Here is a 10,443-nt window from a genome sequence, read left to right as displayed (position 1 = left end):
ATCCTGAGCTCAGCCCTCTAAGAACCTAGACTCTCCCCCTAGCCCAGACTGGCCTTCAGCACTTTCCCAACCCTTTCCAGGGATCCTGAGCACTGGGGCCAACTGTCTGCTCCCATTTTCCATACAGGGTGAGAGACCCAGTGGTCAGGGACCAGACGGAAAAGGTGTGTACTAAGATCAGGCCCTGAGGAGTTCCCAGGAGCCAAAAGCCCAGTGCCATACACTCTGAGAGCCAGCTGGGCCACCCATGCCCCTGGGGCAAGCACATGGATCGGGGAACACTTCCGAAGTCCTTTATTGGGCCAGCAAGGCCAGGAGCTGCCCTTGGATTGGGGTCCCACTCTGGAGGCTTGAGGTCCAGGGCACTCATGCCCCTGTTCCCGACCAGGGAAGGCAGCCTCCTCTGACAGGCTACTTGATTCGCTCCTTCAGGTATTCCCAGCCCTCCTTGGTGTATTCACAGGCCTTGGAAGGGGCCACCGACAAGGCTGACATCACCGTAATGATGCCTGTGGGGAGGGAAGAAGGGCCCAGTGTCTGGTGAGGCTCCCCACCTACAGCCAAGGGGTTTATTTAGTCCAACCCCCTGGGACACCCAGCTTGGCCATGCTTTTAGAGGTGCCACTTCCAGCTCAGTCAATTCCACACAGGGAAACTGAGGCAGAGGAGGAGCAGGGCCTCACCTTCTCTGAGGCAACCTGACTCTGATGTGCTCTGATGTGGCTCAAGCTCCCAAAAAGAGGCTCCATCTTGCTCCCACTTCCCTGGAACCTCCATCCCTTCTCTCTTAGATGTGGGAGAGGCACACACAGCAGTAAGAGGAGTGATGGAAAGGCATGACCAGGAAGCAGAATTGGTGGTGCTGGACTGGGGCAGCTCCTCCCCTCTCCCTGAAGCAGAGGGGCCAGGGCCTACCTGAATTCCAGGACTCACGGATGTGAAAGTTAAACTTTGGAGGCGCTGGGAGCTGGGAAGAGACAGGGGAGAAGGGGCTGGTGAAAGGGGAAGGGCCTAGCAACCCCAATCCCCTCCAGAGGCAGAGAGAGCAGCCCACACCCCAGTGTGAAGGACACCATGCAGGGCTGGAGGGACCAGCGACTAAGGCCATCCCATCAAGCCTCAGCCTCACTCCCAGCACGAGGTACCTGGGGCATCTTCAGGCCCATCTGCTCACACACGTACTGGCTGAACTGGTACATGGCAGGGGGGACCACCTCCTCCGCCTTCCGAAGGACCGCCTGGCTCTTGTCGCTGGGCCCCAGCAGCTCCTGGTCGTACACCAAGTAGACCACTCCCCCAGCCACACTCCCCTTGATGAGAAACCTGCATGCAGGGAAGGGTACACAGCAGCTCAGGGAACACTACTGGCCACCCTGGGGTAGGAGGGGGCAGGTAGGTCCATGGGAGAAGGAGTTAGACCCCTTAGGGAGCCCCACAATCCAAAGAGAGACTTGAAGCCAGGTAGCTAAGAAGGAAATGACAAGGCACCTTGCTAGCCCAGAGGCATGCCTGACCCCAACTAGGCACAACACTCCATTTACAGTACGTAAAGCTGGAGTACTCTGCCTCATTCATTCAACTGGTAAACTGAGGCCCGCAGAGGGACAGTGGGTCACTAATGATTCCGCAGAAAGCAGGGAATAGTGAAGAAAGTCCCCTGACTTTCTGCCTTCTGGCCCGAGGAGGGACCATCCGCGAGCAAACCGCGAGGGTTTTCCAAGTGTCTGGTCGCTTCCTGTATGTCCTTCGCCGCTCTGGACGCGCATTCACCTACCAGTAAAAGGCGTGCGGCATTCCCACTTTACAGAGAAGGCAACTGAGGCTCGGAGAGCTCTCGTATTCCAGGAATCGGAAGGCAAGGGCTCGCGCGACCTCGGGAATCACCTCTCCGCTTGAAACTCAGTTTCCCCATGTGGGCCATGGGGCACCTGACACTACAGGAAACGAAGAGCAGGTCGCGAGCAAACCAGAAGGGGGTGTCCGCAGGAGGGAGGGGACTCTCTCGGGGACTCGGGACCCGCCCGGCAGCCACACGCACCTCATCATCGACCACACTCGGGACACCATAGTCGCTCGACTCCCGAGAGCAAGGACACTCGGCTCGCCCGCCGCTTCCCGTCGCGGCGCCGCAGAGGCTTCTGGGAGGAGGAGTTTCCCTTGTTAGCCGAAAAGGCCTCCGGGAGTCGGAGTCTCGTTACCGCTCAGAAATACCGGAGGTTGCGGTCCCACCGCGAAAGGGACGCGTAATTAATCCTATGGGCTGGGTCGCCGCAAAGCGGTGTGGGAATTGTAGTCGGCACTGTCCCGTGAAGCGCCGGACAGCTCGCCTTGTCGCCAAGGCTCTTGGGTAATGTAGTCCGGTCTCAGCGGAGTGACTGGAAAGAGGGATAGGGTGTCTGGAGTGAGGCCTGACGGTGACCCAAGAAGATGTCGAAGCCAGGGAGATCCACCCACGCCCGCGCGGGGGACTCAGGGAACGGGCCTAAGAAGAGTGTGCATAGAAGCCAGTCGTCACGGCAACGCGAGGCGGAATTGTTCGAGAGAGGTTGGTCTAGGTCACGTGAGCGGTTTCGAAGGCTGGAGGGTGTTTTCCTTCAGAAGTCGCAGCCAGGGGTTCGGCGGGGAGCGGAAGAGCCAGCAGGGAGGCCGTTGCCCGGCAACGCTCGGACGCAGAGTCCTCGCGGCCCGGCCCCTCCTCGTCCAGAGGCCGGCTCTTGGTCACGTGACTCGTGCCCTAAGGGAGGGGGCGCCGTCCGGGGCCGGACTGGCGTGCGCGTGGTCCCGGGCGGGGACCCCCCGCCCCAGTGGATGGTGGATGACACTGAGGCTTGAGTGGGTAAGTGAGCGGTTGGTTGCGCGGAGCGGGTCGCACGCCCTTTTTGTCCAGCGGGAAAACCGAGGCCCGGCGGTGTCAGAGGGCAGGTGTATTGTGCGAGGATCGCCGATTCCTTCCCCATCTCAGCCCGGCCCCTTCAGCCATCCACCCATCTATCCACCCATCTACCCATCCTTCCATCCTCTGCATCCTTCCATCCTTCCTCCCACCCACTCACCCATCTATCCATCCATCCAACTCCGCCACTCCTTGTGGAGCTGCTGTGATCAAGGACGGGGGTGGGAAGAGGGTTGAGCTGAGGGGCTTCATGCGCTTTCCCTGAAAGTGAAGGAGGTGGGAGCGCGTTCCCTGCTGAGAGAATTGCTGGTGTGACTGGGGAAGGGCAAAAAGCTTTTTCTGAGAACTGACTCATGGACAGGAGTTGGGGAAGATGGGAAGGGACAGGTGGGCAGAGGCCTTGTGGGCTGTGAGGAGCCTGGTCTCCATCTTGGGCAGTGGAGAGCCCTTGGGAGGGTTTGCAGCAGGAAGAGGGACGCCAGATTTCTTTTGACAAAGATCCCTTTGTCTGCATGGATAGAACAGGGTGAGGGGAAGAGAGTGTGAAGATGGAGTAGTCCGGAAGGAGGCAGCTGGAACTTTGTTGTGGCGGCAAAGGACCAAGGGCTGGATCTAGAGATTGTGGTATTGGAACGCTCCAGTCACACCACCTCAGCCTCCTGGGTCCTAGAAGTCCCCCTTTCCTATTTGTCCCACTGAGTCCAGGGGATAGAAACCCCATGATGTGATGGGCCTGTGCCCATTTCAGGGGAGACCTTTGAATCCCCAAACTTTAAGCACCCGACCTGTTTCTCTCTTTAGCCTTCTCCCTGGAACAAGTAAATTGCTCCCACAGCTGAAGTCATATCTTAATTCTCATGATATGGACACCTTCCAATTTCTCCTAGGTATCTCCAGAGTGGTCTTTCTAGGCTCCCCCATCTCTTGCCTCCCACATACCTGTGTCAATCTAGTATCTATTGAGCACCTGCTGCGTCCCTGATACCGTTTGGGGCACTAAAGACCTAACAGTGAAAAAAAACAGAAGTAGGTTTCTGGTTCTTTTCTCCCCTCATGGGGCTGACAGTCTAGGGGAAGTGAGGGACAGTGAACATGAAACACACCATCAAAGTAATTTTAGGTGATGTTAAGTGGTGAGAAGGAGGTAAAAGTTCTAGAGGTATGGGAGAGGAAGGGACCAGGAAGGGAGATGCTTTAGAAAAAGAGGCCAAGGAAGTGCTCCAGAAGGGAGAAATTTTTGTGCTGATACTTGAAAGAAGTAAGAGCAAGCCATTGGATTATATGTGCAAAGATCGTTTTGGGCAGAGGGAACAGGCAGTGCAAAGGCCCTGAGGTAGATAGTGACTGGTTGGTTCTCAGGAACAGTAAAGAGGCTGGCATGGCAAAAAGCAGAGTGAGCAAGAGAGGCTGCTCCATGGAGGGCTTTTTTGGCCATCAGGGAGTGTGGCTTTCGTCCTAAATGAATCAGGGAGAATTTTCAACATTAGGAGGCAAGATCTGATTGTGCTGTTGCATGGAGGAAGAAAGCCCAGAAGATTGGTATAGTGGTTCAGGTGACCTGGACCAGATGGTAGCTGTTGCGACAGAGAAGAGGAGCAGGTCTAGGGGCCAGGAGGATCTTCTTTGAACAAAGGTGCAGTAGGGGAAACAGGTGTAGCTGTGGGCCAGGACTGTGCTGGCCATCGTCTCTCTCACAGCAGACCCAGGGAGGGCCATGAAGGTGCTGCTCTTCACTGGGCTGGGAGCCCTATTCTTCACCTATTATTGGGCTGACAACTTCGACCCAGGTGAGTGCCTGGGGTGGGACAGGGAGGAATCTGGCCAGCTGTTCTATGCAGTCCCTAGGCTGACCACCCCTGCTCACTGCCAGCTAGCCTCCATGGAGCCTGTGTGCGGCTGACAAGGGCCAGTGCAGGCGTTGGGAAAGAGCTGGCATATCACTATGCCCGTCTGGGCTCTCACTTGGTGCTCACTGCCTACACTGAGGCTCTCCTGCAGAAGTTGAGACACTCATTTCAAGTTTAATGGTGGGGACAAGAGTGGGGTGGAAAAATGGGACCTGGGTTTGAATCCCTGCAAAGAAGATCCCAGGCTTCCCATGGACCTCACTAAACCTTAATTTCCTCATTTACAAAATGGAAACAATAAAAGTACCTTCTTGTGGGCTATGGTATTGGGTGGATGCAGTAAGACAGTGAGTGTAAAGTAGTAAGTGTTCCTCAATAAATGGCAGTATTGGTAGTGTCCAAAGCCTGTGACGACGGCCAGGGTTCTCAAACTGAAAAGGGTGGTGGGTGGATTTAGCAACAGAATGTTCCAAGGAAATGCACAGCTCTTGGAGACAAACCTTCCAGAATTTCAAGAGGGGCCAGAAACCTTGAGATTTATTTGGTATCTCCTAAGTTTTAAAATTTGATGATTGAGCAAAGGAAATAACTGCCAGTTTACAACCCCAGTGGTAAAGCTTTGGGGACTGAACAGGAGGCCCAGAGTAGGGGAGGGGGCTTCAGGCTGGGGCCCCAGTGCGCCTGGCAGGTGGAGGGAGTCATCTGGGGTGGAGGGGCCCACGGGCAGCTCTGGCCCCCCAGGTGTTAGGGAACTGCCAGAGCTGGGTGCTCCCAAGGTCTTCTACATCGCTGCGGACATGGCCTCCCATGAAGTGCCTGAGCACAGGGTGCAGTTTGCGCTGGACAAGCTGGGTGAGGGGTGGGGCCTGAAGTCTGGGACCTTGGTCTAAACTTTAGGGGCAGGACTGGAATTGGCGTGGGGGGTATGGTAGTAATAGTGTCTGTGGGAGGAAATTTATAAGGTTCTGGGGCGTAACGAGGGGTGGAGCCTTGTTGCATCCAGGGGGCCCCATTGGATTAGAGACGAAGCCTAGCAGGATCTAGGGAGTAGGGCAGGGTCTCCTTAATCTGGGGGGAGAAGGGCACTACCTTGGGTCAGTGCTCTAGGCGGAGTCTGCAAGTTTCAGAGGTGAGGCTCAGGAGGGGCACAGCGGGTGGAGCCTTAAGGACTAGCTCCTAGCTGATGGTTCTATCCTGGACAGGCGGGCTGGACTACCTCGTGCTGAACCACCTTGGTGCTGCCCCAGCAGGCACATGGACCCGCAGTGTCCACAGGACTAGCTGGCTCATGCAGGTGCTCCGCCACTCCTCGGCCCTGCCTCCCAGCCTCCAGGGTGGGTGCTCCATCCCTATCCCCACGTTTTGCCCCCTTTCGATTTTGGCTCCTCACACTGCTAGCACCCCAGCTCTCCCTTCCCAGACTCTCCCCTCTCCCCTCTCCCCCATTCCTCTTTGGGTCCCTGCCCCTGTCTACCCCCCCACCCCAGTCTCTACCCTTTCTAAACCTTGGCTCCGCCCCTGGGCTTGAACCCCAACTCCTCCATCCAGGACTCCTCCCTGATCCTAGTTCCTGCCCATCCCTAACTAGCCCCGCCCCCAGCTTTGTAAGTCCCGCCCCTACCCCTACCTTCTGGGCTTGGGTTCTTCCTCTGTTGCTTGACTCCAGTCACCACCTCCAGGTGAACTTCCTGAGTTACATGCAACTGATTCCTTGGCTCTGCCCAGTCTGATGGACAGCAAGGGCTCTCTGGTGGTGGTATCCTCACTGCCCAGTGTGTGTACGCAGGGTGGGGAGTGGGGAGGCCCCAGGTCTGATGCAGGAGAGCCTGGATGGGGCAGGAAGATTACCTCGAGGAGGGGGAGCGCGTGGCAGCTCAGCCACCACCTTCTGCACCCGCAGGCCGCGTGCCCACGTCCTTCTCCAACCCTTACTCGGCAGCCAAATTCACACTGGATAGTTTCTTTGGCTCCCTGCAGCGGGAGCTGGATGTGCAGAATGTGAATGTGGCCATCACCATGTGCATCCTGGGCCTCAGAGATCACGCCTCAGCTGCTGAGGGAGTCAGGTAAGGCCAGGGGCGCGAGCCGGAGCTTGTAGGGGGCCACCTAGCCCCAGCCACAGTCCCCACCATGCTACCCCCTGTCCCTAGGGATGTCACAAGGGTCAAGGCAACCCTGGGGCCCAAGGCAGCCCTGGTTGTGATTTGTGGCGGTGCCACGCGTGTCTTCCATGTCTTCTGCCCGTGGCGCTTCCACATGCTCTGCCTTCTTCAGACCTGGTTGCCTCACTCAAAGGCCTGGTTCATTCACCAGGAGCTCAGTGTCACTGCCACTGCTGCTGCCTGAGCTCCTGGGGTGGAGCCCCTTCATCTTCTGGAGGGGAACCCTTCTTCTTGCCTTCCCGAAGGCAGGACACAAACAGAGGCATCTCTAAGAGGGTGGCCACAACCCAAGATAGTGTCATCAACACAGGAAAAGAAAACTGAGACAAACTACTAGCACCTGGAAACAATGAAATCTCTGGGTGTGAGAGCAGCTTCTGTGTGCCAGTCAGTACCTTGTCAGGGATGCAGAAGGCATTACCTCGGTTTTCTCCGTCATCATTGTTGTGATTGCTGCTTCCATTTTACAGACAGGAAAACTAAGGCCCAGAGAGGTGATGTGGCAAGTCAGCCCTAGGGCCCTGGCCACGTCAAACAGGTCACACTGACCGCTGACGCACCCTAGGAACCTTCTCTGTCTCCCACCTGGAACAACCTGATTTTTTCTTTCCACTCAGTCTCAGAGCATCGCTCAACCCTTGCCCTAAGCAAGGGAGAGCCACAAAGTTATCCCACCTATCCCAGTGATAGGATCCCAGGAGGGGGAGGAGGGAAAGAACATGTTCTGCACTGTACCCAGCCTTCCTTTTCTTAATAAAAATCCTTTGCACATCTGTTCAAATTTCTTGGTCCTTGCAATTTGCTGGCAAGAGGCAGGGAAGAGGGGATGTGTGTACCAGAGCTCTCAACAGGCTGGCGGAGAGGTGGAGTCACCCAGGAAGTCTGGGGCAGAAGGAAGAGTGCTGATTGTAGACCAAAGGCATTATTTGCCACACAAAGTACGTGGTTTGTGCACCAGTAGTGATAACGTGTATCAGGCACTACACACTTAACATTAGGATTGAAAGATAAAAAACAGAAAAAATTATTTTGTATTGTTTTCATCGTGCCTCTCCCATCTCTGTACCACCTAAAATTAAATCAAACTACATCAAATGCCACCAGCAGGCACTATACCACATCGCTTTACTCAGCTCTAACTCAGAGCTTGGCCTCATATGAAATAACCTCTGTTTATGGAAGTTTTATTTTGTGTCAGGTACCATAATACCGTGTTCAAACAGTTTGGAATATGTCCTATTCTTGCCATCATTCTACAAAAATGGAGAAAGTCAGGTATTGGGAAGTGAAGTCCCTGGCGCCAGCTAGCGGCTGAGGTGGGATTCGAACTTCTTACCCCCGGGAATAGGGAGGCACCACAGCCACAGGCAGCTCACCAATTCCGACCGTTTGCTAGGGCCCGTTGGGGTAAACACGCATGCTCAGGGAGACCGCAGGGAACCCTCCAGCCACCAGGGGGAGCTTGCAGCGTCCTTGCCTCTCTGGCCCGCGCAACCCGCGAGGAATAGATATCCCAGAGTTCCGCGCCGTGCCAGCCCTTCCGCAGCCGCAGCCATTGAGGAACAACAGGTTAGTTGGTTCCTACAGTGGGGGTATCCGCTGCCATCCGTACCCCTGGGCCTCCGGTGCACTTAGGGGAATGGCTGGGTGCAGTGAGTAACTACTGGGGGTCCGGGACGCGAGGCAGGACTCACCTCTCCCCAACCCTGTCCACAGCCATGGCTCTGCGCTACCCGATGGCCGTGGGCCTCAACAAGGGCCACAAGGTGACGAAGAACGTGAGCAAGCCAAGGCACAGCCGCCGCCGCGGGGTGAGTTCCGGAGGCGCGCGCTCGGGTTGCTTCTGGTAGGGAGATGGGAAGGGTCTTCCGGGTGGAGGGCACGGCCAGGGCACAGGCTCCAGGCTACCGAGGGCAGTGGGAAGCCCTGAGGTGGGCTGAGCGGAAGAAAGGGGGCGTCGGGTTGGCCAGACCGGTAAGTGAAATGTCCTGATACGGCTGCGCGGCTAACGCTCGCCTGGGCCGTACACCAGGACCCTCCGCCGGTGGGATGGAATCGGGCAGGTGGAGCGAGTTTGGGAGCTTGTTGTGACAACAAGCAGGAGTTTGCTCAGTAGAACCGGAGTTAGGTGGAGGTGGGAATGTAGAAGGGAACGCTGATTCTTTTGAGTTGAGGAATTTCAGGCTGATCAGTATTTATGGGTTCCTTCTGCCAGGTTTCGTCCAAACCTGTGGAGAATTTTCATGAGCTTATTTGAGCTAAACTGACAATTGCCCGGAAGCAAGATCTAACATTTTCCCGTAGACTAACAGTTTTGCAGTTTCTTTTATGCATTTGAAGTTAAGGAGGGAATTTAAGGAAGAAAGCAAGGTGGGGACTGGATTACAGGATAGTTAAGATAACGTCACACCTTCAAGGGGTATTAGGCATTTGAAAGATGTGTTAACCTAGATACACAAGCACAGTGGACAGGGTTTGCTTAAAAACCTTTCACCAAAGAAGTTACAGGCCTAGAGTGTGACTACCCATAATGAGTTGCCCAATAAGTAAGTTGATTTGTTACGTTGTCCCTTTTTTGTCCACACTTTATTAAGGTAGCCTCGACTCTGAAGTGGCAGCCTTTGTCCAATGGGAAAGGATTCCTGGCCCAGGAACAGCCTGTACAAAGGGCCAGGCATGACATGCCATTTTGATGACATTGGGGGAATGGGGAGGACTCCCCCTTCCATTGTACCAGTCAGAATGCTTCAGCTGGCCTTGGCTGGTGTGGTTCAGTGGTTAGAGCGTTGGCCTGCACACCAAAAGGGGTCGAGGGTTTGATTCTCAGTCAAGGGTACATTGTACTTTGGCTGCAGGTTCGATCCCACCCTGGTCAGAGTGTGCATGGGAGGCAACTAAATGATGTCATGTCCCCCTCCACCACCCCCCACTCACTAAAAATCAATGGGAAAAATATCCTCAGGTGAGGATTAACAAAATAATACTCCAGCCGAAGGCCCAGGTGTGACCCTACATGCTCTGGCCTTGAGGTGCTGTATTCTGATGGCATCTCTCCCCCCCACCCCCCACCAGCGCCTCACGAAGCACACCAAGTTCGTGCGGGACATGATCCGAGAGGTGTGTGGCTTTGCCCCCTATGAGCGGCGTGCCATGGAGCTGCTCAAGGTCTCTAAGGACAAGCGGGCCCTGAAATTCATCAAGAAAAGGGTAGGTGGGCAGTTGGTAGTGGGTGGGATTGGGCAGAAGCATTTGGCCTTTTGCCAGGCAGGTAAAAACCTTTGTTCCAAGGACGACAGGATGGTGGTAGGGGCAAGGGTGGAATTGGGGCCCAGGCTGATGGCCCCCATTGCTTGGCAGGTGGGGACACACATCCGTGCCAAGAGGAAGAGAGAGGAGCTGAGCAATGTCCTTGCAGCCATGAGGAAGGCAGCAGCCAAGAAGGACTAAACCCCATCACATGTAATAAAATCTGTTCAGAAACCTGGGGCTCCTGTGGTGGCATTGCATGTGGTCTGTTATCTGCTTGAAATCTCCTGTGACG

The 10,443-nt window shown here is 55.5% G+C and overlaps 3 protein-coding genes across 3 annotated transcripts; 2 read left to right on the top strand and 1 right to left on the bottom strand.

The window, feature by feature from the left end:
* Positions 1–278: 278 nt before the first annotated feature.
* Positions 279–2,240, bottom strand: MICOS13 (mitochondrial contact site and cristae organizing system subunit 13). Its single transcript, XM_036240703.1, has 4 exons — positions 2,039–2,240; positions 1,146–1,323; positions 916–967; positions 279–509 (listed from the first exon to the last, which is right to left on the bottom strand). Exons 1-4 carry the CDS (start codon positions 2,065–2,067, stop codon positions 412–414), a joined length of 357 nt encoding a protein of 118 aa, XP_036096596.1. The 5' UTR covers positions 2,068–2,240; the 3' UTR covers positions 279–411.
* A 517-nt stretch (positions 2,241–2,757) lies between these two features.
* Positions 2,758–7,236, top strand: HSD11B1L (hydroxysteroid 11-beta dehydrogenase 1 like). The gene is given in 11 exon segments (XM_036282299.1): positions 2,758–2,836; positions 4,594–4,680; positions 4,764–4,893; positions 5,180–5,196; positions 5,435–5,437; positions 5,500–5,592; positions 5,943–6,034; positions 6,420–6,444; positions 6,447–6,512; positions 6,641–6,806; positions 6,891–7,236. Coding segments are annotated over 10 exon segments (861 nt in total). The 5' UTR covers positions 2,758–2,836; positions 4,594–4,607; the 3' UTR covers positions 7,087–7,236.
* Positions 7,237–8,390: 1,154 nt separating this feature from the next.
* On the top strand, positions 8,391–10,386 carry RPL36 (ribosomal protein L36). The gene is made up of 4 exons (XM_036282300.1): positions 8,391–8,471; positions 8,619–8,713; positions 9,975–10,109; positions 10,260–10,386. The coding sequence occupies exons 2-4, from the start codon at positions 8,621–8,623 to the stop codon at positions 10,347–10,349; spliced, it is 318 nt and encodes a 105-aa protein (XP_036138193.1). The 5' UTR covers positions 8,391–8,471; positions 8,619–8,620; the 3' UTR covers positions 10,350–10,386.
* The last annotated feature ends 57 nt before the right edge of the window (positions 10,387–10,443 follow it).

Source organism: Molossus molossus, unplaced genomic scaffold, assembly GCF_014108415.1.
Source record: "Molossus molossus isolate mMolMol1 unplaced genomic scaffold, mMolMol1.p scaffold_m16_p_4, whole genome shotgun sequence".
NCBI lineage: Eukaryota > Metazoa > Chordata > Mammalia > Chiroptera > Molossidae > Molossus > Molossus molossus.
Note: the sequence above shows the minus strand (reverse complement) of the source record. Positions and strands in the feature narration are given on the sequence as shown.